We start from the raw sequence: 27190 nt of genomic DNA, 5'->3' as shown, positions 1-27190 counted from the left end.
TCTAATATTTCCAGCTTTACTTGGGGAACCATCCAAAGCTTCTGACTGTGTGAAGGTAATGTGTACCATTGTGTAGCTGGGCTTCTCTTTCAAAAGGATTAAAAGTAGTTTTGGTGAGGGTCAAAGGAGGAGAGGAGGGTCATGAGAAAGGAGGAGCATGGGCTTGCAGAGAGCCCCAAACTGGGGACAGGAGATCGGGGCACTAGGGTCATAGCACTTAACACCTCTAATCTTGTTTTTTCTCACCTGTAAAAGGAGATTAAAAATGCCTTTTCTGCCCACATCTGGGGGAGAAGGGAGTAATATAATTAGTAAAACAGTTGTCTAGGGGAGTTCCCTGGTGGTCTGGCGGTTAGGACCCGGCACTTTCCCTGCTGTGGCCCGGGTTCAATCCCTGGTTTGGGAACTAAGATCACACAAGCTGTGTGGCACGGCCAGAAAAAAAAAAAAGCCGTGTTGAAAAATCAGCAATATTGTCTTTATATAAGGTGTAAAGTGTTATTTGTATGATGTGCTCTAGATCACTGAAAGAGACTTGCATTCAAGCTACCTGGGCATGAAAACACATTTTGGAAGTCATCAAGTTAGTGCCAATAAATCTAATATATAGAAAAATAGTTGAAACCCCCTGAGTGTCTTGTGGATAGAAAAGCTTGAGATTCAGAGCAAGCTCAGAGCTAGACAGTCTAAGAATAAACTAGCTCTCCCATCCATTAGAAGGGCTAGGTAGCAGCTTCTGGTTATGGAACCAGAAAATCTCAGGCTCCAAATAGGACATAAAACAGCATCACTTGTACTCTTTATAAAATTGCAGAAACACACAAAATAAACAAAAATATATTTACACCTCTCCTATGAGACAGAGTACCTGCGACTTAATGTATATAAAATCAGTTTACAAAATGTGATGCACTATATGAATAAGTTCTCATTTGCAGAGAGCACAGTATAGGATATGTGGTCATTAATGCGAATTCCCTTCCCCCTTCCATTCCTTTCTCTTGTTCCTTTATGTATGCGGATCAGTTACATTATTAAGCTAACAACGTACCTGAGCTATTATTAGCTTAATAATGTAACCAAGAATCTGATTTTTAGCAAAGGGGTAGTTCTTAGAAACTTAGGGATCTAGAACTCTGAATGAATGAATTAAAACAATGCAATTACACCACTAATTTTAAAATTTATCATCATTGATTAAAAATAAACGTTAAAAAATTAAATTAAAAATGTATTATCCCACAATTGAGACTCACCACAAGGTGTCACGTCTGTCAGGCATTCACTGTCACAACTCAGCTTGACTGTCTTACAGGCAACCTCAATAGTATTGTTAAATTGGCAGAGGCAGCAGCCCATACGGCTAGGTAAGATCCTATAAATGGAAACACTGGTCATTAAATGTGTGATAAAAGAGTTACTTGAGTGGGTAGAAGGGGTAGTCCAAGGCCCCCACAGATCAGTGCAAAAAGGAGTTCTTGGGGCTCATGGGCTGGAGAACAGGATAGGGGCCGGTTGGCCAATTGCTGCTCTTGACTGTTGTAAATAAATATAGAGAAGGAGAGAGGTGCCCTACAGAAGGATTAGGATGGCAGTAGGTATGGTATGTCTAGAAAATAGGGAATAGGGATCAGAATTGGGTGACATTGATCTGTAATTTGATTCAGAAATATCTCCTTCCAACCCAAAAGCCTTTGGGTTGAGAGTACACAGGAAGAAGGCAGACTTCTAAGAAGAGTCTGAATAAGACCTCACCTTCTGGAGTCCCTTTCTCAGTTCCTATTTGTCAGTAATAAGATATTAGAAGTTATTTTAGTAATAAAAAAGCATCATTTGGTTAAACAATAACAGAGATCGCATTGGCCAAATCTAGACAAATGGAACATTCCAAAGAATAACATGATCATTATAATAAGGTATAACATAGTTAATTTAAAAAAAAGCACAAGAGCTCATAATGATACTCAAAATTAAAAGTGGGGGAGCTCTTCTCTATAGAATCATGTCAGCTAATAAATGCAAAAGGAATGATAGATCAGGAAGTGTCATTTTACAACTATCAATGTAATAATCGATTCGGACAAGGATCATCATTGATGCACAGCTGTGTGAAGAGTTGTTTGAAAGTAGGATCTCCACTGATCCCAAAGCATGGCACCTCATATGATTTATCAATTACCAAGGGGAAAAATAACTTCACAATGGAGAGATATGGAAGATACCAGCTTAATCAAGTGATCAAACTTAGCACTGGGCCACCTGAAGTGATGAAGTATGAAGACTACATCACGTATATAGTATTCTTCCCCAAAATGTTTACCTTGAATCAAATGAGGAAACAGACAAATCCAGATTGTGGGACAATTTACAAGACAACTGGCTTAGACTCTTCAAAAATGCCAATGTCATAAAAGACCAAAAAAAAAAAAATAGTAGGGAAATATTCTAGATTAAAGGAAACAAAGATATGACATGCAATGACTAATCTTTAATTGGACCCTGTATCAAAATAAAACAGACTTAAAGAATGTTATTGGCTACTGGTCAAGATGAAGTAACAAGGACCAATTTAACCTCCCACCTGAAACAATGAAAGCATCAGGCAGAACATATGAAACAACAGTTTTCAAGAAACTGGACCTCAGGCAATACAGTTCAGTGATCCCCAGGAGATGGAAAATGAATGAAGTGATACCTGTAATAGCCCTAACTTACTTCTCTGAGAGAGTTTCCAGGTCATGGTACAGGGAAGAGAAGTCCAGGCCGAGCCTGGTGTACGCCCTGACTGAGGAAATGGAGCTGAGAGTCTGGGAAAACCAAGGTAACTAGAGTTCACAAAGCAGAGTATCAGAGAGAAAAGAAGTGCACAGACAAAGAACTCTGGAGGTATGCAGAGGGATCTCTTGAGAATTCAACACAGTATTGGTCAGTACATTTGTGTGAGGAATTACTTGATGCCAGGAAAAGAACCACAAGAAAGGATTAATAATAAGAAGAACTGGATATCACACAGGGCTGTAGGAACAGTACCTCTTCCTACAAGTCAGACTGGAAGACCTTATGATACTCAGAAAGGACTTGTCTCAGTAGTTGCAAATAATGAGCTCCAGACCAAAGGCTACGTGGACTCCCACCCAGCGAATCTTAACAGCTAGACATAAAAGAATAAAACTGTTTTGAGTAACTGAATTTCACCCAAAACAAAGCCCAAGCATTTTACAGGAATATAAATATATATAGCACACAATAAACTAAACTCACAACATCTGTTATCATATCAAAAATTGCCAAGCATGCAAAGAAGTAGGAAAATATGACCCATACTGAGGAGAAAAGGCAACCAATCAAAACTAACCCATAGTCTATGCAGATGTTAGAATTGGTAGAAAAGAACATTTAAAAAGGTGTTATACATGGGGCTCTCCTGAGCCGGCGCATCCGGAGTCTGTGGTCTGCCACAAGAAAGGCCACAACAGTGAGCAGCCCGCGAACCACACATATACAAGAAAAGTTATTATACATGAAGAAAAGGTATTAGAACTGTATTTCAGTTGTTAAGAAACCCAGACTAAACACTGAAAATGTTACGTAGAGGCACGGAAAATGTAAAACAGACCCAAATTGAGCTTCTAGAGATTAAAAACAATGTCTAAATGAAAAAGACATTGAATGAGGTTAATGGCAGATTAGACACTGCAGAAGAAAGGGTCAGTGAACATTAAGGCATAGTAATAGAAACTATCCAAAATGAAACAAAACGTGTAACAAAACAAAACAACAGCAAAAATGAATAGAGCATCAGCAAATTGTGCAACAACGTCAAGTGGTCTAGTACATGTGTACTTAGAGTCCATGAAGCAGTGGAGAAATACAAAAATTTGAAGAAATAATACCCAAAATTTTTCTACATTGGTAAACACACAAAGTCAAGAAGATCAATGAACTTTAAGCATAAGAAACGTGGACAAAACGACACCAAGGCACAAAAAATAATCCAATTGCTCAAAACCAGCAATAAAGAGAAAAATTTAAAAGCAGCCAGAGGAAAAACCTATACACTACATACAGAGGAACAAAGATAACAATGACAGCAGAATTCTTGTTGGAAACAATGTAAACAAGAACTCAGTGGAATAACATCTTTAAAGTAGTGAATTGAATTGTATCAAGCTAGAATTCTATACCCACATGTGTCAAAACAAAAGCAAAATAAAGACTATCTCAGACATACAAAAGCTGAAAGAATTCATTACTAGTAGACTTTCACTATAAGAAATGTTAAAAGAAGTATTTTTAAGCAGAAGTAAAATGACACCAGATTGGAATATGGATCTACACAAAAGATTAAGAATACTGGAATTGGGACTTCCCTGGTGGTGCAGTGATTAAGAATCTGCCTGCCAGTGCAGGGGACACGGGTTCAATCCCTGGTCAGGGAAGATCCCACATGCCGCGGAACAACTAAGCCCGTACGCCACAACTACTGAGCCTGCACGCTAAAGCCTGTGTGCCACAACTACTGAAGCCCACGCACCTAGAGACTGTGCTCTGCAACAAGAGAAGCCATCCAATGAGAAGCCGGTGCACCACAATGAAGGGTAGCCCCTGCTCGCTAAAACTAGAGAAAGCCCAGGCAAAGCAAAAAAGACCCAATGCAGCAAAAAAATAACTTAAAAAAATACTTTAAAAAAATTTTTAAAGGATTTTAGTCAATCAATATATGTCTCTGACCAGAATGGAATTAAATTAGAAATTAAAAATGCTGAAAAAGCTCCAAATATTTGGAAACTAAACAACACACTTCTGAGTAACTTTGTGGTCAAAGAAGAAATCAGAAGGGAAATCTAAAACTATTTTGAACTCACTGAAACTGAAAACATATTATGTCAACATGTGGGATATGCTAATGCTGTACTCAGCTTCCTCAACTTCCACCTTAAACTGGAAAAACAAGAGCAAATTAATCACAGAGTAAGAGAAGAGCACAATAAAGGTCAAAGTAGAAATAAATGAACTGCAAAATAGAAAAGTACTATAGATATTAAAAGGATAATAAGAGAATATTATAGAATACTTTATACCAATAAATTCAATATGAAATGGACAAATTCCTTGAAAGACATGCACTAGTAAAGTTTATTCAAGAATAAAGATATTAAAGAAATTGGATATGCAGTTTAAAACCTTCCAACAAAGAAAGCGTCAAGTCCAGGTGGCTTAACTGATAAATTCTACTGAACATTTAAGGAATAAAATAATGCCAATTCTACACAAACTCTACCAGAAAGTTGAAGAGAAGGGAATACTTCCCAACTTATTTATAAGGCCAACTTTCACTATACCAAGATTAGACAATGACATTACAAGAAAACTATAGACCAATATCTCTCATGAACTCAGAGGCAAAAATTCTTAACAAAATTTTAGCATATCAAATCCAATAATATATGAAAACATGATACATCATGACCAAGTGGGGTTTATCTCAAGAATGAAAGGTTGCTTTAATATCTGAAAATCAACTTACCCAACTTAGTACACTAAAAAAGAAAAATCAGGACATCTCTGGTGGGGCAGTGGTTAAGAATCCACCTGCCGGTGCAGGGTACACGGGTTTGAACCCTGGTCTGGGAAGATCCCACATGCCATGGAGCAACTAAGCCTGTGCACCACAACAACTGAGCCTGCGCTCTAGAGCCCGTGACCCACAACTACTGAGCCCATGTGCCACAACTAGTGAAGCCCGTGCACCTAGAGCCCGTGCTCTGCAACAAGAGAAGCCACGGCAATGAGAAGCCTGCATACTGCAACGAAGAGTAGTCCCTGCTCGCCACAATGAGAGAAAGCCTCTGTGCAGCAAAGAAGACCCAATGCAGCCAAAAATAAGTAAACAAATTAAGAAAAGAAAAGAAGGGAAAAATCACATAGTCATTGCAATAGGTGCAGGAAAAGAATGAAAGAATCTAACATCCATTCCACATTAAAGAAAAGAACAGCCCTCATTAGACTAGGAATGGAAGGAGACTTCCTCAACTTGATAAATGACTTCTACAAAATACCTAACATCATATTTAATGGTGAAGGACAAAGTACTTTCTCTCCAGGATCAGGACAAAGGCAAGGATGTCTGCTCTCATTACTTCTATTTGACATTGCACTGAAGGTTCTAGCCAGTGCCATGGGGCAACAAAAAGAAAAGAGATATTCAGAATGGAAAGGAAGAAGTAAATCTATCTTCATTTGCAGATAACATGATTATGTAGAAAACCTGATAGAATCCACAAAAATACTACTGGAACTAAAAAATGAGTTTATCAAGTTTGCAGGGTACACGATCAACATACAAAAAGATTAATTTGTATCAACAATCAGAGATCAAAGTTTTAAAATACTACTTATAATAGAATCAAACAGATAAAATACTTAGAATAAATCTGACAAAAGATGTAAAAGACTTGCACACTGAAAACTGTAAAATATTGCTGGGAGAAATTAAGGAAGACCTAAATAAATGGAGAGATATAAAGTATTCATGGATCAGAAGATTCAATATTGTTAAGACATCAATTCTCCCCAAATCGATTTATAGATCAAAATCCCAGTAGGCTTTTCTATAGAAATTGACAAGCTAATTCTAAAATTCATATGGAAATAAAATTTAGAATAACTAAAACAACTTTGAAAAAGAACAAAGTTGAAGAACTAACAGTAACTGATTTCAAGGCTTATGAAGCTACACCTTCAAGACATTGTGATAGTAGTGTAAACATAGACAAAAAGATCAAAGGAACAGAATAGAAAGTTCTGAAGAAGAGAGATGTGGAGAACTGACTTTCAGGTTCAAAAGTATTTAAGTGGAGAAACGATAGTCTTTTCAACAAATGATGCTGGAAAAATTGAATATCCAGGTGAAAAAGAAAAATGAACTTCCATCCAAACCATATACAGAAATGAACTCAAATTGGTTCAAAGATCTAAATGTAAAACATAAAACTATAAAACTTCTAGAACAAAACAGGTGAGGGCTTCCCTGGTGGCGCAGTGGTTGAGAGTCGGCCTGCCGATACAGGGGGTGCCCCGGTCCGGGAAGATCCCACATGCCACAGAGCGGCTGGGCCCGTGAGCCATGGCCGCTGAGCCTGCGCGTCCGGAGCCTGTGCTCCGCGGCGGGAAAGGCCACAACAGTGAGAGGCCGGCGTACCGGGAAAAAAAAAAAAAAAAAAAAAGCTGGTGAAAAATTTTATGACCCTGAGTTAGGCAAGATTTCTTAGATACAACACCAAAAGCATAATCCATAAAAGAATGAAATAGATAAATTAGACACCATCAAAATTAAGAATTTCTGCCCTGCAAAAGACACTCCTGAGAGAATGAAAAGATGAGTCACAGAATAGGAGAAAATACTTAGCAACTTACATATTGGATAAAGGACTAATTTCCAGAATATATAAAGAACTCTCAAAACTCGAGAAAAATACAGATAAAAAATTCAAAGATATACAGATGGAAAATAAGCATATGAGAAGATGTTTGACATGATTAATCACTAGGGATGCTACAGTGAGATACAACTACACACCTATTAAACTATGTAAAATTAAAAATACTGAGCATACCAAATGTTGGCTGCAATGTGAAGAAAATGCAGCTCTCATACACCGCTGGTAGAGACGTAAAATGATCTATAGCCCTCTATGATTAATCACTAGGGATGCTACAGTGAGATACAACTACACACCTATTAAACTATGTAAAATTAAAAATACTGAGCATACCAAATGTTGGCTGCAATGTGAAGAAAATGCAGCTCTCATACACCGCTGGTAGAGACGTAAAATGATCTATAGCCCTGTATGGAAAATAGGTATTCTTTAAAAACTTAAACATACACTTACCAATGATCCAACCATTCTACTTGCAGGTATTTACCCAAGAGAAATGGAATTATACATCCATACAAAGGCTTGTTCACAAATATTCATAGCAACTTTATCTGTAATAGACAAAGACTGAAACAACTCAAATGTCCATCAATGGTGAATAGATAAACGGTGGTACATCCATATAATGGAATAGTATTCAGCAATAAACAGAAATGGATTACTGATATATGCAACAATGTGGATGAAGATTAAAATCATCATGCTGAGTTAGAAGCCAGTTAGAAAAAAGTATACCCTGTATGATTCCATCTACATACAATTCTAGAAAATGCAGACAGAGAGCAGAGCAATGGCTGCGTGGCAACTGGGAAGGGCGAGGAACAATGGGAAGGAAGAATTACCAAGAGACATTAAGAAACTTTCTGAGGTGATGTACATTTTGATTTTGGTGATGTCTTCATGGTGTGTATGTATGTGTGTGTGTGAACACAGATTATTGTATGTCAATTATACCTCAAAAAGCTGTTAAAAGAAATGATATTATATGAGAGAGACAATTGGGGAAATTTGAATAGCAAATCTTTATTAAGTAATATTATTGTGTAGGAATTTAATTTCTTAAATACTGTGTGTTAACAGTATTGTCGTTACATAAGGAAATACTTTTTAATACGCAGAGAGGAGGGCATCTAGCTGACAAGACAGGGATCGCAATTGTGGCAGATGCTGTGGGAGGCTGAGGAAGATGAGGCTAGAGCAGTGACCAATGTGTGACGGCATGGTGAAGACAGTCATTGGTCAGCTGACCTGACAAAGACGGTTGGAACAGACTGCTAAATGCAGGGCCCTTTCCGCATACTAATCTCATGCAATCCCCTCAACTAGCCTTGGCATAACAAGGTTTCTATTAGCTTTCCATATTGTAAGGGGGATGGCACAATTTAAGGTGCAGTAAGTTGTGTAATAAACTGTCACAATAGGGTCCTACAGAAATAGTTTTTTAAACTGCAAAAAAAAATGAAACTTGACCCTTCCCTCACAACATATATGAAAATTAACACAAAATGAATCATAGACCTAAATGTAACTACACAACTTCTGGAAGAAAACAGAGGAGAAAATCTTCGTGATTTTGGGTTAGACAATGGGATCTCAGACAAAGATTTCTTAGATAAGACACAAAAAAGCACAAACCATCTAAGAAAAATTGCTAAGGGACTTCCCTGGTGGTTAAGACTCCGAGTTCTCAATGCAGGGGGCCCGGGTTCAATCCCTGGCCAGGGAACTAGATCCCACATGCATGCCGCAACCAAGAGTTCGTATACCACGACTAAGAAGACCATGAGCCACAACTAATGAGCCCATCTGCCGCAACTAAGACCCAGCACAACCAAATAAATTAAATAAATATGAAAAAAAATTAAATTGCTAAATTAAGAGTTCATCAAAAATTTAACACTTCTAGTCTTCAGAGACACTTTAATATAATGAAGATAAGTCACAATCTGGGAGAAGATATTTACTAAACACGTATTTGAGAGAAAGGACTTTTTCCATTGCTTTTTATATAAAGCACTCCTAAATCTCAATATCCAATTAAAAATGGATTTGAACAGACACTTCATTTAAAAATATATTTGCACATGAATAGACACTCAACATCATCAGCTATTACAGAAATGGAAAATGTGGCAAAAACCACGAGATGCAACTACACACCTACTAGAAAAGCTAAACTTTTTTTTTTTTAATATAAGAATCAGGTGAAGATATGGAGCAACCGCAACTCTCATAGACTGCCCGTGGGGAAGCAAACTGGCACAGGCACTTTAGAAAACAGTTGAGCAGTTTCTTAAAAAGTTAAATATGCATTTAGCATATGATGAAGCAATCCCACCCTTAGGGATTTTACCCCAAAGAAATGAAAACATATGCTCGCACAAAACATATGTTCAGACACACATGTGACTGTTTTCAGAGGCTTTGTTCATAATAGCCAAAAAGCGAGAAAAAACTCAATGTTCATCAAACGATGAATGCGTAAACAAACTGTGTATCCAGTCAACTAGAATACTGCTCAGCAATAAAAAGGAATGAACTACTGACAGGTGCAACAAAACAGATGAATCTCCAAAGAGACTGGCTAAGTGAAAGAAGCCAAAAACAAAAAGCTACATACCACATGATTTCATTTATAAAATATTCTGGAAAAGGCAACATTATACGGACAAAAATCAGATTGGTGGTTGCCAGGGGCTGATAGAGAGAGGAGGATGGATTGACTGCAGAGCGACATGAGCGGTCTTTTGGGAGTGCAGAAGTTTTCTTTACCTCAAATGTGGTGGTGGCGACAGAACTATACGTTTGTCAAAACACGTCACACTGTATATTTAAAAATAGTGAATTTTGTTAAATGAAAATTATACATAAATAAACCTGACTTAAGAAAATAATAAAACAAACCTAAAAAAACAATGGAGTGAAAATAAATGTAAGAAAAAACAACTTACAGTTTTTCCAATTCAAGGGTCATCATGAGGATGCTTTCAATTGTTGTAAGTGACACTTGTGTTGTTCCCATGTCTCTGAAGGAGAAGCCCAAACATGCGTGACAGAAAACCCAAAGACAAAAGTTCTAAACTTAAAAAGACACTGAATATGTGATTACTTCAATGCTGCCTTCTTACTTGCCATAGATGATAATCCAAAACAGCTCTTATTGAAGAAATTTAAATTTGCATCATCAAATTAATGACCTTGGTGCTGAACAGTACAATCATTTTCTATTATCCTAACTTCTCATTTTCAATTGCATCTACCTCTTTTGATCACTCTTTAAAAAAAAATAATGTACCCCTTATTCCTTTTTTCTTTCTGGGATAAATAATATTCCTACATGCATCTACATGTTCCATATCTGTATGTGTTCTTCAACACTGTTTTCATACTCTGCTGGCTGTCTTATCCATATATATCTTTTCTTAATCCTTTTCTTTGCCAATAACTCTTATTTTCAATAACCCAGTTAAAATCTAAATTATGACTTTTTAGCTAAAGTACTCAATCTTTGACGAAAGTAAAAAGGGGCAGAAATTATCTCATGAGCCATGAACCTGTTGCAATACTTACAAATATTTTAATGCTGGCAATTTAAAAAGATGAGAATCTTCAACTGTTGTCAAAGGATTACGATTGAGAATTCTGAAAAATGGAATGGAATTAAAATTATCTGCATTTTTAATTACTTCCATGAAAGCTTACACTCATTTTTTTTGGTATGGAACTTGAAGGTTAAAAAAAAAATCATTTTCTTTCTTTACCTATAAATCACCCGTAGAATCTGTAAAACACTCTTTCACTGGGAACTACCCAGGTCTCTAGATGATAAAGTGGAGAAGTGAAAGAAACAAACAAACAATAAAATAGAAAAAAAGTGGGTAGCAAAGAAAAAATATGCCAAAGAACTTTTTAGGTTAAAAACCCTCAAAGTGACTATGCTGGTAGGAAGCCCTTGCTCTGTAAAAAAGTACTATTTCTAGTGTCCTCCATAATTCAAGGTGTTTTTCTTTCATCTCCACAAATTTGTTAAAATTTCATGATTTAAACTACCCAGCTAAAGACAAAAATAGGGCTAATTCCTTGATTCTGGAGCCAAAGAAGGGATAAATCCAAGAGGAACTGGTGAAAGCCATACTCCCATCACATAGTCCCATGCGTATTCTTGTATTATAGCCTTTGTTACTGTGTATGTAATCAACTGTTTACTTGTCACTCTCCTAGATTGTCAGCAACTTGAGAGCAGAGGCCACACTTTATTGTCATTATTATTCCCGTGACTGACATAGTGCCTAATATTTACTAGGTATTTAATAAATGTTTGCTGAATAAATAACATTTTGTTTATATATCAATAAAATAAACAAATTAATTTTGGGGAACAAAATTTTATTCCAAAATCCTGGAATAGATTTTCTTCTTAGTTTTTTCTTTCTTTCTTTCTTTTTTTCTTAGTTCTTTAAAACAAATAAGGGGGAAAAAAAACCCAAAAGAAACAGGAAGAAAGAAAAGAATATCTGACTTTAGGTTAACTCTACTCAAGAATTATTAGCATATTTTTGCAGAATATTATAAAGATAATTATCAAAACTAATATCTTTTAGGTTGCCAGGCATCTGTGATCAGCATTTAACATTTAATCCTCACAGTAACCTTATGTGATATATATATTACACCATTGTACAAATGAGGAAACTGAGGCACAGAGAAGTTACATAACTTGTTGTAAGTCATCAAGCTAGTAAGAAGCCGAGCTAGAATTTGAACTTAGTTCTGACTCTAAAGCCTGTGTTTAACCTGAATGAAAAGAAAAGGAGTGGGGTGTGTTTAAAACATCTGTTACTTTAACCTTAATTTGCAGAGCACTAAATATAGACATACCTTTTCAAACTTCATTTACCCATCTGGGAAAGCCTCTATGAGAATTATATTTTCTCTTTTTATTTATTTATTTATTTCTCTTTTTATTTATTTTTTCCTTAATCATCTCTCACGATAAATATTTAATTAGCATATGGACATTGAGACTTTATAGATTTTTTTAAATTGCAGGAAAATCAGTAAAAATGATGGAGGAAGGACATCTGAAAATTCGTCCCTCCATAGAAGCAAAAATAACAATAACAAAAACAACAAAACTGGCAAAAATGGTCAGAATCAACTTCTGAACTCTGGAAATTTAACCAACATACTGGCAGCAAATTGGGGAGCAATTTATTCAAGGAAAACAAATTAATTTCTGTAAGAAAAATGAGATCTGTGTTGCTTTAACTTGTCCTTGAACTTTGCTCTCCATGCCAGCGGTAGCCTTGCAAAACAGCCCACATCCCTGGTACCAGAAGGAGCAGCATGGACTGGGAGGTCCTTCAAAGCCTCATTCCCAAAGAACTGTCATTGTTTTACATGTCTGGTGGTCCCCTGGGAGACCTCACTTGAAAGGCTTGCCATTGAGCTGACTCAGAGCTGTCTAGTGAGAAAAGACTCTACTCAGCTGGCATTTCTGGAAAACATTTTCAAGCAAATATTTTAACATGGCGGTTGCATGAGGCAATGGATAACAGTTGGGGGCAAAAAACAGCCCAACCGAAAAGCTTAAAAAGAAAAGCTGAGGAATGAGATGTCCACAGAGACTTTGAAATGTTCCAATGTATTCCTGGGAAACTGGAAGTCCACAAGACATATTCCTGGGAATCTAGGAAAATAACCGTTAGCATTAATAAATGAGTTCAGCAAGGTTGTAGGATATAAGATCAATATTATTTCTACACACCAGCAATGAGTAATCCAAAAATGAAATTAAGAAAACAATTCCACGTGTAACAGCATCATAACAAATATAACACTTATGGAAAAATTTAACCAAGTAAGGGCAAGATTCACAGTGAAAAGTACAAAACTGTTGAAAGAAATTGAAGAAGATCTAAATATAAAGACATGCTGGATTCATGGACTGGAAGATAATCTTATTAAAATTTCACTACTTCCCAAATCGACCTATGGTCCCATTGCAATTCCTGTGAAAATCCCAGCTGACTTCTTTCCAGAAATTGCCAAGCTAATTCTAAAATTCATATAGCAATTTAAGGAAACAGAATAAACCAAAACAGTGTCGGTAAAGTACAAAGTGGGAGGACTCACACATCCTGGTTTCAAAACTCAGTTCAAAGCTACTGCAGTCACAGTGTGGTACTGGAATAAGAAGACATGTAAATCAATGGAACAGAACTGACAGTATAGAAATAAACCGTCTGATTTATGGTCTACTGATTTTCAACAAGGGTGCCAAAACAATTCAATGTGGAAAGAACAGTCTTTTCAAATGATGCTGGGACAACTGTACATCCACACACAAAATAATGAAGCTGGACTCCTACACTTCACACCGTATATGAAAATTAACTCCAAATGGATCAAATATCCAAATGTAAGAGCTAAGGCTATAAAACTCCTAGAAGAAAACACAGGAGTAAATCTTTATGACCTCGCATTAGACAACAGTTTCTTAGATATGACACCAGAAGCACAAACAACCAAAGGAAAAATGGATGAGTTGGATTTCATAAAAATTAAAAAGGTTGTGCTTCCAAGGACACTATCAAGAAAGTGAGAAAACATATAGCATGGGAGAAAATACTACAGGTGGGAAGAATAAGATGCAGTTGGGAGAAGAAAAGTATAGTAGTTGCTAGGTGTGACGATCTCAAAATTCTGAACTATTACAAATAAAACAGCCACCCTGAATCACCCCACAGGGCAGACCCAAGTTATTTTTGTTTTTAGCGTTTATGCCTTTGTAAATCTGAGAAGCAGCCAGGATTCTAGTACATAGCAAAAAGTGATGACAGCACCCTGAAGTGTGTAAGCTTTTGTGTGTATATAGCTATCTAGAGGAAACAGTGCTAGCTGAATGGGGAAGCATTAGGGCGGCTCTGTGACCGCAGCTCAATTTGCCTTCATAGTGTGGCCTCACCTCCCTCACTGATATTCTCAACAATGGGGTAAATAATTCAATAGGGATAAGGCTTTGATTTTCCTCTTATTCTCTTGTAGTGCTTATGTTCTTGGTACAATATTGATGTACCACAGACAAGCCAGCTCCTAAAATCATGGAGCTTGTATTGTTAGAACCATTGAAGTGACTAAAAGAATTTTTAAAAATAAGCCATCAGTCTGCACCTGCATAGGTGAATGAAGGAGAAATACTTTAAAGTCAGAAAAAAAGGTATACTTAACATTTAGGATTATCAACCACTGCTGGTTTTCCATAATATATTTCATTCCTGATTTTATCTGAAAGAGATATGATTACTACCACCATTCAAAGAGTGGTACTTTATTAATTAATAAGCTCTTGGCTCATCTTTGAGGTAGATTTCGGATTTAAAATGGACTACCACACTGCTAACTACTTCACCTTATGCTTGTCAATAACATCGAGGCTTCATTCAAGAAACCTACTGTCTTATAATTACCTGAAACCCAGTGATGAATCAAGGTTTTGTGGGGCCTGAACCTCATCTACTTTGGGAAATCATATCTAATAAAAACATGCAAAGTTATGACTACAAAAATCGCCAGGACCCCTCTCAAGACCTTGCAAGGGAGCTATGCAAGTGAGGAGCCCTGAAGCCTAAGCTTCATTGAATTCATGATAAATCCACCTCAGCTGGGGCCCTTTTCCAAACTTATTTAATGCAGGCAACTTATAAACACCCCAGTAATATGTCATTATAGGGTAGTAAAATGACCTAACTCGAGGGTGGCATCTTCCCTTGGTGGCTTCCCTTTGGAAAGAGATGCAATAAAGTTTGTATCTCATCATGGCAAATGTTTCCTGAAGCAAATTAGCTTTTTCTATTAGAAAGACTTAGCCCCAAACAAAGACTGACTATACTGGGACAGTCTGTTGAGAGTACAGTACTGATTTCTTTCCAACTCCAGATAGTTCTGATTCTTTCACTACCTTTTTCTGTCATTTAAGAGGAACACAAATTCCAAAGGAACAAGTTGGTGCCTCTTCCATCACAAATCTTTTCTAACCTACCACCCATTTTCTACTTCATCACCCCCCTTCCTCACCTTGTTACCCTGCTGCATAGATGCTAGAATGGCTCTCATCTATGTTTTCCCATCAACACCCATCTTTCTCCTTCCGGCATGAAAGCTTCTTGGGGACAAAGTCCCTGCCCGACGCGTGTTTGTATCCCCAGCAGCTAGTACAGTGCTGGCACACGGTGGGCATGGCACTCAGGGAATGTTTTTGAATGAATTCATTAATTTTTAAACTGTGATTTATTTATTTATTTATTTATTTATTTCCACAATGTATTTTCCTGGGTTGCCTACATAACTATAGTGAAACTCAGATGCTTATAAGGAACTCTTGGTGTTATAGGATGTTTAGGAAAGGTGGTGAGTTTAAGAGGTTGTATTGACGCTCCTAAAACCTCCTGGTGAAGGGGTGTCATGAGCCTGCTCTCCCTTGTGCTGGCAAAAGAAAAACTGACCCTTGGTGCTCTCTCCCCAAGGTAGGCATCAGCAAACAAACAAGGGAAAGGAAGGAGGCCACTAAAGATAGGTATCTGCAGAAATTACTAATCCAGCTCCAGACACAGCCACAACACCTTCATTAACCAAAATGTGTGAACTGTGTGAAACTGGATTTCTGAACCACAAGACAGGTAAGAGAGTCTTTTCCAAAGCCAGGTGTAGAAGAGCTCTTTACCTTGAGTCTAAAATCGCCTTCGGGCCACTGAACGTACCCACTGTCATTTCCTTGTGTCATGAGAAATCACAGAATTTTTGAGCTGAAGGGGTGTAAAACCCACACTTCTTATTGAAGAACAGTCAGCAAAGAAAGTATATTGAATTAGGCTACAACAATGTATTTTCCTTATATTTTTCACACTACAGCTGAACACAAACAACGTCTTTTTCCATACCGAAAAGGTTCCTATTGACAACAGATAATTCACTTCAGAGATACATGCTTTTTGAAAAATAATGTTCTGGGTGGCTGGGGAGAGCCCTGTGGTGGGTGTTCAGGAATTCTTTCTGCTTTACCATTAAAAAGAGCTAATAATGGTTGGGGAAGCACCCACACCTGTTGCTCCCTGAAGAATTGGGTGCTAAACTTAGTTCTTTGCAGCTCTGTGTTGCATACATTTTAAGCAGTTAGGAACTTTGCACATGAGCAGGAATCAAAGTTAAATTCAAAAGCGGAACTTCATGGACCACTCGCATAGTGGAGAGGCATCAGTGGGATTCCATGACAATGCTAATTTGAGCGTTTTTGCTGGGTGCCTTTTATTGCCCATGCCAAAGATCAGTACTATGGAAAGCAGAGCGTTTCATATATATGAGTTAAACAAGTCTCCTGGCCTCTTTGTACCTTAGTTTCCTCATTTGAAAAAAAAAAAATGGCTCTCAAGACATACTTTCCAGAATTCAAACTGGGCTTACACCCAGGTAACCAATAACTGCATGATGTTTTTACACACAGTTTTTTACATGTATTCATCTTCTATTTCACTTACAACGTGTGTAGAAAGTGCATTCCATGCCAGGCCTGAAACGTTCCAAAGCTCAGTTCTGTGAGTGAATTGCAACCAAGATTTCTACAAGAAAAGACACAAGCCAAAGAAGAAGAAAAATACATATTCTTTCAGAACAGTTATCGTTTGGCAATAAATCTAATTTACATATGATGAAACATAACATCACTATTCCCCCCACACACTAATGAAATCTCACTGTGGAAGATATTATGATTTATACTTTCACGATTTTATATGTGGTGCATTAGAAACGAAATAGTTAATGCTCATTAAACACTTGTGTTAAGTGATCTTTATTTCTCTAGAAAGGCAGCACTATTGACATTTTGGGCTGGATAATTCTTTGCTGTGGGAGGCTCTCCTGTACACTGTTGGATGTTTAGTAGCATCTGTGGCCTCTGTCCACTAGATGCCAGGAGCATATACAGTTCTGACAAGCAAAAATGTCTCCAGACACTACCAAATGTCACCTGCGTGCAAAATCACCATGGTTGAGAAACACTGCTCTACAATGATTCACTCTGATCCGTTTAATAACTCTCACACTAAGCTTTGCTGGACACAAAAAGGATTTGCTACAAAATTTTAGTAGTAATTTTAATCACATTTCAAAATGAGTAACTAATTTTATAGAAAATTAAGCTTTATAAAAATTCCAAATATAATGAAGTTATAGTTGTAACTTACATAAACTGCAAAAAAGGTAGTGGTTCAAATGTACGTCTTTCGATAGACTGTATTTTATTGCAGGATAAATCTCTAGAAAAAGGAAAAGGAAAATATTGCCTCAATTAGCTATTAGATATCTAATTAGTAGGAATAATTAGTAGAGTTTAGCATGATAATAATAAATAAGAAGCTTTGGTATAAACTCCAAACCTTAGGAATTATTATTTGAACCTTCCAGAGCCCCTAACCCTGCCTTCACCTCTCTTAAGAGTCTCACCTTCAGGGTCTTCATAAATTAAATATACAACTATAGATCTTGATAGATTTTGGAGGTAATCTTTCCTGAGAGCAGAAGCATTGATTAGATTCCACCTTTTGTGGTCACATCAAATTCCAGATTACGAGCTCAAAGTTTTTATCTCTATATATCATTATAATTTCTAATATTCAAAGGAATATTCTTATATTTACACACTTCCCAGTATAGTTCTATTTTTCTAGGCCAATTCATTACCAGAAGAAATAAAAGATACCCTTTCACACAACTTGAAAGGAAGTTACTCCTCTCATTAATATGTAACTTTAATTCAGTATTACACTTTCTATCATATTGACTTTTATTTGAAAATACCTACTCTTGACTATAGCTGACTGTCTTATTTCCATTGATTCCAGCTTAGTCTCTCATTTCACCTGGATGGGTGAAATAACTGTCTTCTGACTGGTGTTTCCATCTCTTCGCTCTCCGTTTCTAAGCCATCCTCCACGCGATCCCCAGATTAACTCTCCGGAAGTTGTTCTCAAATACCAGCATCACTTGTGAACTTATTGAAGATACAAATACTCAGCCCTACTGGGGACCTCTTGAATCAGTAACTATGGAGGTGGAGCTTGTGTTTTCACAAGCCCTCCCAGTGGTTGGTTCTGTTGCAGGCTAAAGCTTGCCCTAAAGCCCTGCTGTGGTACCATGGTAGCTTGGCATATTATCCTTGGCTTGGCCTCCAAAGCCCTAGATGATCTGGCTCTACTCTCCTACTCTTCCCACTTGTACTCTACAGGTACTCAGAGTATTTTTCCTGTGCTTTGCCTTTCTCCCACTCTCCTTCTGCAAGATTACTCTTCCCAAGATGTCTGTCAGTGATACCCAATGGCCCTTCGAGGTCCCATTTAAACAGCATTGCTCTAGTAACATCTTCCCTGATCCAATTTGAAGTCTTCTTTCCCTCTTTTGTGCTCCAATACCAACTTATAGCTCTCATTGCCCATATTCATTTCTTTCTTTAAATATAGCTATTTTTGCAACCCATTTCCTCTGAGTATAAACTCCTTCAAAGTATGGACTAGATACTGCTTATGTGCGTCGTCTATCATGTTTAAAGCCAACGCGTGGACATAAAGCAAACTCAAATATTTATAAAATCAAAATATAGCTGGAGAGTGGATAGAAGGAGGAAATGACTGTTTTAAAAGAAATGTAGTTTTATTACTTCATGGTGCCTCCACAGCACTTTGTCATTATGGTTTGAGCTTATATGTTTATTTTCCCTGTGAGATCATGAGCTGCTAAAAGGAAACCTGTCTTACCCGTCGTCGTGTTTACAACACTAGGCATAGTGCTTATTAGCATATTCATTTTTCGCTTTTTTATTGATTGGCATTTTTTTTTAAGAATGAGAATTCTTATGCTAACGTGAAATAATCAGATTATAAAGTATTTCATAGTACAAGTAATGAAGGGCCTAGTCCACTGAGCATTTATCTTATTTGTTTTTCTTCAAACTGTGTTTGTAAGGTTTGGAGCCCAGATGGCAGAGAAGAGATTAATATAAAGGTGATTGTCCCTTGAGGCTTGGAAGCTTTGATAATTAAAAGAACTATTTTTAGGGTCATGTGAGGCTCTTTATACCCACTTCCCTTAAGCCTTTTATATTTGCAAGAAGAATCTATTTGCTAAAGAGGATCATTAATTGGCTTAATAAGGATTAATGACATACACAGCTTTGGATGCCATGGACAAAGGACAAAAACTGAGCTTTTATAGCAAAAAACACTGTTATCTCCTTATCCCTAAATAAAAAGAAACACTAGGCAAGCATTTCCTCTTTGATAAAGAAGCTGGAGAGGGAATTCCCTGGCTGTCCAGGGGTTAGGACTCGGCGCTTCCACTGCTGGGGACCTGGGCTCAATCCCTAGTCCAGGAACTAAGATCTCACAAGTCCTGTGGTGTGGCCCAAAAACCAAAACAAACAAACAAAAAACAAGAAAACAAAAGGCTGGAGAGATTTTTGTTAGGGCCATTATTGATATGCTGATTTACTGTAAACATTTCTAAATATACCACTTAACCATCATCTTAAACATTCTTAATATTGGCATCACAATTCCTGCATTGAAATCCTCAACAACAGCTTGTTCTTTTGGTAACTTAATATGTTCTTAACAATACACATTCTTTTTTTAAGATTTTTTTTTTTTGATGTGGACCATTTTAAAAGTCTTTATTGAATTTGTTACAATATTGCTTCTTTTTTTTTATGTTTTGGTTTTGTGGCCATGAGGCATGTGGGATCTTAGCTCCCTGATCAGGGATAGAACCTGCACCCCCTGCATTGGAAGGCAAAGTCTTAACCACTGGACCACCAGGGAAGTCCCTTGACAGTACTGTTTCTATAATTCATCTGCATAAATATGTAATAGTTAAATGTTAATTCAAATTAGATTAAATTATCAAAGTTATGAGTTAATGGCATTCATACAAATGTAAGGGGTCTATGTTTTCGTGTCCTGTAGGTGACAATTTGAGGTTAATTTTAATTCCTCTCATGTCACTATCCAACTTTTTCAAACCTTTGCTGTAAAGGCCAGATAAGTAAATATTTTAGGCTTTGCAGGCCACATACAGTCTCTGTCACTTATTTTTCTTCGTTTCTTTTTTTTCTCATTTACAGCCCTTTCAAAATCACTTTTGACTTATGGGCTGTATAAAAACGGACTGTGGGCCACATTTGATCCATAGGTCATAAACAAAATATAAATACAGATGGAGAGTATATGAACACTTATATAACAGTGTTTATATGGGAGTCTATAATTGCTCAGACCTCATTACCACTTTTCCTCTACAACTAAAGGGTATTTTTCTATCTATACCTTGCCTATATAATTAAAAAATTAAAAATGAATCGGAGATATTTAGGGCTAGTGATGGGCTGGGGCCCTACACAGACTTACAGAGCTGTAGAAGTTTATTGCTAGAAGAAATTGAAGAGATTATCTAACTTGAACCCCTTAATTACTTTATAGATAATCTACTTTATAGATAAGAACTCATAAATAAATATGATTAACTTACAAATATCGGAGGGATAGCAAGCCTTCAAATGAGTCTTTATGTAATTCAGTCAAATAATTTTCACTGAGATTTCTGAAAAATGAAAAGGTTATTTCTGGATCAAAATGCAAAATAACTACAACTATATATTACATAGGACTAACTCCTATATGGGAAGGAAAGCTGAGTAATGGTGCCACCTAAACAAGCTAATTCTTATTTAATTTAGGGATGGTGATTTCTGCTCTGTTTTCATTTATACCTTCTTTTCACGTCCTCCTTTGTGTCCATCTCTCTCCATCACGCATGTGTGCCTGCGCGCGCACACACACACACACACCACCCACTCTTCCCACCAAATCATATAGTTAATGCCTACTGTCTAGATCACGAAGTCTCTGTTAGAACCCAGCTCTGGGTGGCACCAACGTTGCAGAGCTGCCCTTCCCTCCTCTCTTTCCCCAAACCTTAATGGGAAGTCCCACACAGAACTGTATCAGGGCAAATGAAGCCATCTGACTTTTTCCCCCATTAAAATTTTTTGAAAACTAATATGTGCATAAAATATACATAACTGTTCAATAATTCAATTGAACAACTGTTCAACTGTTTAATAATTACAAAACAGATCCCCACGTTAACACCATTCATGTCAAGAAAGAATCCTGCCAGCATCCCAGAAGCCCCCCGTGTGCCCTTTTCCAGTCACAACCCTCTCTCTGACTTCCTAGAGGTAACCACTATCCTGACTTTAAGAATAATTTCCTTGCTTTTTAAATGTAGTTTTGCCTTTTCTCTATCAGCCATAAACAACACAGTTAAGTCTTGCTTGTTCTTGAACTTTATATAAGTGGAATCATATTATATGTATTATTTGCCACATTGCTTCTTTCATTCAACATTATTTTGTAAAATTAGTTCATTTTTGCCTGTAGTATGTAGTGTTGCATGTCCAACTACATGAGGCTTCTGAGTATCTGAAAGTGGCTAATGTGACTAAGGAGTTCAATTTTTAATTTAATTAACTTTAATTATTCTAAAATTAAAAAAACTGATACTCAATGTAATTATTGGAAAATGTTTATGTTAGCAACAATTTGCATATGTGATATTACTTTTTCGAGTGTAAATTTTATGAAATATAAATACCAATCAAGTATTTGTAATAAAATTTAGAAACCAAATTGTGATTTCAAAGAGTTAGTATGGGAAAGAAATGTAGATTCTCTCATTAATTTTTATACTGAGACATGTAGATATGATATTACTTTGGATATTTTTAAGTACTTAGTATGGAAACAACATAGAATATATTATTAATCATGTATAAAATGAGTACATGTTAAAATGATAATATTTTGGATATAAGGGTTAAGTAAAGGATATTAACATTTACTTCATCTGTTTCATTTTACCTTTATTTGTAAGTGGCTATCAGAAAACTTAAGATTACTTATGTGGCTTCTTGCGTTATGTTTCTGATGAAGTGTATGACTTCTAAGTATGATTATACCACACTTTATTCATTCAACTGTTGGTGTAGACTGAGATTTTTCTAGTTTTTATTTATTAAAAACAGTACTGCTTTGAACATTCTTGTATTTGTATCCTGATACATATTTGTCTGAGTTTGTCTTGGATGTATTAGGGATACAAAATTGTTTCCTAAGAAGTTGTGCTATTTCAAGCTGGCAGGTCGAAACATGTCAGGTCTCCACCCCTTCAACTTCCACCAAAATCGCTAAGAATGATACAAAAGATATAACATAAAATTCACAACCTTAGCTCAATGTGTGGGAGCAGCTCCACAAATGCCCCCCTACCAGAAACGGCCCGGAGCTACCTACAGGGTGATCAGTTGGAATAGTGTGGTAGGGGCAGCCTACAGCACACATCAACCCCACATCTTCCCTCCTTGATCCAGGAAGCAAAGGGTGTCTTCCTCTAGGCAGGAGCAATTGGTGTTAGCAAGGGGGCAAGGTCCCAGAACCCTGCTAGCCACCAGAAGGCACCTTCCACCTCGGCCTTATTCTCAGGGGAACCCATTGGGAGTAATAACCCCCAACAGCTCGTTTCACTTCTCCCCTAAAGCTGGGAAACAAACCAGTAGAATCTCAACTACAAAGATGAATTACACTCAGGAATGACCAAACAATGTGACAAAGCCAACTCCATTAAGGACAGAAAACAAACAAAAGAGCTTAGAGCCAATGAATCAGAGCTAACGAAGCACAAGAGAACCATAGAACAGCACAATTATTACCCTCAGACAGATGTAAGCAGATAGTGCCTCCATTAATCAACTCAGGAATATACGAATGAAAAGTGTTCGCAATAATTAAAGAAAACTCAGTATATGAGCAGCAGAAATGACAGTTAAAGAATAAATTAGAAAACTGAGAGATCTAGCCAATGACTTCTCAAGAATGCAGGACGAAGGGAGCAGGAAGGATTCACAGTCAAGCCTGACCCCTTGGTCTGCCCGAGGAATGTCAAGCACTTTGCTTCCGCTGGTCTCACACTAAAGACTAGGAACATGCTGCGGTGAGGAGGGGGTGGTGTTTTGCACCAGTTTCTTATATCTGGTAAGCAGGAAGGCACATAGCCTGTATCCCAAGAGTGGAGTGAGGGAATGGTAGAGAGAGAGCCAGTACGGAAGAAACTCTATAAGATGTCAAAGGTAGGTTCTCTTGCCTGGAAGAATTCCCTTCCTTGCAGGTGATATTAAGAGTGGTACATCCTTCAGGAGCCTTGGGGATCTGAACACAGGCTATGTTGCCTTGTGAAACTATTTCCACTGAATTCTGCATTTAAAACGTTCTGCTTTTCACTCACAGTGTCTCTTGGTCACATATTTATATTAATTCCATCTCATAGCTTAATTCCAGCTCATAAATTAATTCTTTACTCATAGCTTATGTGAATTAAAATATTACTACCTGGAAACTCTGCAACTCAGTTATTAAGGTGGTTCATATTACAGAGAATATAGTCACACACATTTTTAAAAGATCACTAAAACAAAAACACAAAAGACTTCAATTCCCACAAAGAACTCTTGGAGCCCTGAGCATGATTGAAAGACCCTGACCTCAATTTGAAATTCACCATTTTAGGAGGAATCGCAGTGATTGTCAGAATACATGTTAGGGGGAATGGTCAACAGATGGTGCTAAGATTGATTGTTTTCTCACCTCTAAGTCGTGGTTTCATATTTCCATGGAAATGATTCAAAAAGAAAAAAACCAAATCAATATGTCCAATGACGTGTATGGTAACCCTTTTCATACCATCAAAGGTAGGAGAAAACTCTACCTCCCCATATCGCGTAACAAAACTGTATGTATATACCATAAATGATATACAAACGTTACAGGAAATGATGGTATATGAAAAAAAGCTGCACAAAAGTGGAACTCATATATACTAATTATAACTTTGAAAGTTGACAAGGATTCAGTAAGTACTGCAAAGAGATGGGGCCGATCCTCAACTCTTTATGGCACTGTCTTCTCTGATTGGCTGATGCCCATATCAGACTGGTTGGAGTTTGAATATCATGGTAGGACAGGGCGTAACCAAACAGTATGTATTTCAAATTAATAGGGTTTCTTTCTGTGAAGTTGTTTGGATGACAGGATGGTAGAAATTTTTAAAATAACAACGGTAAATTCAGCCTAGAAGTAAAGTTTAGACTGAGAATGAGTCAGTCACCAGAAAATTACCCAAAAAGGGGCTTCCAATAAGCAATAACTGAATAACTGAAATAAAATACATTAATCTGTCGAACTTCAAATATACATTTTGACTGAAGAAAAAAATTTTAAACTATGGGGAATCAGAGTTAAAGCCAGATCTAAAACTTTCTCACACCATGAATATATCAAAACCAGGCATGAAGTTAACATTTAAGAAAGATCCATGTCTAACTTCTGACCAGGGTTCAGGTCTAAGGCAATCTTCTGAATTTCACATTCATTCTTGATTCTGTATTATTGACAATTATCCTTCTCTCCACCTCTGAAACTTCTAGGAAATTGAGAGGGCTCAGGGTTTGTTTGTTTCACTGATTTAACTATATATATAATGCAAACAATAGGCCTTTCTGGAACTGATTTACTCTCCTTCCCCTGCTTTCTTTCTCTCCAAAGTACTTAGCAATGCTTGAAATTAGATCTATCTATTTATTACACTTATATACTGATTTCTATTTATTTGTAAACCCCCTGAGAACTGGGATACTTGGGCTGTTTCATTCTTGGGCCTGTAACCCTAGCATGTAAAACAGTTCGTGGCATATAGTACATACTCGAAAAATATTTATTGAATGAATTCAGAAAGTGACAAATTATCAACTATCAGATACTTTTATTTAAAACAAATTATCTATTTATCGTCACTCAGGAGGATAATGACAGGAAAAGAAATGTCTTTTTTCTCCCCTACATTTGTGACTCAATCTTTTGAGGCAAGAATCCTTTGAGAATTTCATAAAAGCAATGGTGTTTTTCCCTAAAAAACTGCACTTTCTTGAACACACGCAAAAGTGTGCACGCAATTTCGACTTGTGGATCATCCTTTTAGGGCAGAGGTCTGTGAATAGAGAGGACTGAATGCAGAGTGCCAAACTTGGATGGGAAATAAAAGTACATCTCAGTTTTCACAAATCTCTAACTAAAACCAGCACTTCCTTCCATTATGAATGTAGGCAACGAACCACAGTAGATCAGCAGCATAGTTAATTTGGTCCCCAATAGAAATCACAGGTCACTTCATATCACGTATATGCTGCAGATACCTCGAAATATCATTTATTCTCATCACTACCCTGGAGTTATAATATTTATTAGACCTACCACTATATCTTGTTATTTAAAGCATTAAGAGAAGCATATTTATTACTATTCACTAATTTTAAAAATATTCTGAAAAGTATTTCAGTATAGTTGGTTTCCTTTGTTTTTCTATATATTTTGACTTATTATACATTGTAAAACATTATCCCAAGAACATAAGCTTCTGCAGCTTGCCAAAGAGTTATACACCGGGGAGCAGGAGGGAGGTTAAGAAATTCTGCTTTGGGGAACCACTGACCTCAAGTTAGGAACCTCTGCTTATAAGGTATAAACCTCAAGCTGACTTAGAAATCTTCAAACCTTACCAGACTCATGTTATAGTGTATCATCTCCGAAGCACATGCTTTTTAAAAATTAATTTTTAATTTGAATTTATCTTTTAAAAATATGTAATATATATTCACATCTCAAAATTCCAAAAATATGTAGCACACAATTCAAACTTTTTCTCTTACCTCTGTCCCGCAGTCTACCACCCCCCTCCACTCCCAGAGGAAATTATGTTATCTATTTCTTGTGCCAAAAGACTTTCATTTTTCTTACAAGATTGGGAAATTAAATCTCCAAGTTAGGTACTATCACGGGAAATATAAACTACATGTAGTATTTAGGAAATCTGTAAATTAAAAAAAGGGCTTGGTTCTAGCAGTTTTTTCCTTACCAATAAGATATCAGACTTAGGGGGCATCTCTTTAAGGGTGGTCATAATACCAGTTTTTAGATTGACTGTTATGTCTTTTATTATTAATTCAGAAGTCATTTATGACGTCTATTCAAGTTGAACTAAGGATATGACCACAGACTGTCATGAAAATTACTTGGAATGTTTTTTTTCCAAAATAACTTATGTATCTAAACTGACTTTTACTACAAATCAATAAAAAAATAGTAACAGAAAAATGGGCAAAGGACAGACAATGCAAGGATAAAATACAAATGTTCAGTAAACATATAAACATATTTAATTTCACAAATAATAAGAAAATTCAAATTCAGACGGGACCCCTTTTATTCATCTGTCAGATTAGCAAAAAAAAAAAAAAAAGTGAGAATCTCCAGTGGTGGAAGGGTGTGGGGAAATGAATGTCATCACAGCATGGTGACTGCAGGGTAAGCTGGCACAACTCTTTTGAGGGCAAATAAAATTTTATATCTAAATAGTCTTCACCCCAACAATCCCATTTCTAGATAACTATTCTATAGAAATAAACGACCAGGCTCACAAAAATGCACGTGCAAGGATATTCATTGCAGCAATGCAAGTAACAAGAAAACTCGTCATAATCTAAACATCCTTCAATAGGGGCATTATTAAACTGTAACACATTCATACTATGG

General features: G+C 36.8%; 1 protein-coding gene across 1 annotated transcript in view; it reads right to left on the bottom strand.

Moving 5' to 3' along the window:
- LOC116745559 (leucine-rich repeat-containing protein 37A3-like) overlaps window positions 1-27190 on the bottom strand; it is a 36849-nt gene that overhangs the window by 9102 nt on the left and 557 nt on the right. Inside the window, exons 2-6 of the mRNA XM_032616368.1 lie at window positions 17684-17755; window positions 16976-17056; window positions 11013-11084; window positions 10394-10468; window positions 1257-1375 (exon numbers count right to left, since the gene is read on the bottom strand). Of these exons, the coding sequence (XP_032472259.1) occupies window positions 1257-1375; window positions 10394-10468; window positions 11013-11084; window positions 16976-16995 (286 nt within the window). The 5' untranslated portion in view covers window positions 16996-17056; window positions 17684-17755. The remainder of the gene's footprint in view (window positions 1-1256; window positions 1376-10393; window positions 10469-11012; window positions 11085-16975; window positions 17057-17683; window positions 17756-27190) is intronic.

Source organism: Phocoena sinus, chromosome 20 (assembly GCF_008692025.1).
Source record: "Phocoena sinus isolate mPhoSin1 chromosome 20, mPhoSin1.pri, whole genome shotgun sequence".
In the NCBI taxonomy this organism is placed as follows: Eukaryota; Metazoa; Chordata; class Mammalia; order Artiodactyla; family Phocoenidae; genus Phocoena; species Phocoena sinus.
This window is presented reverse-complemented; position numbering and strand designations above follow the sequence as displayed.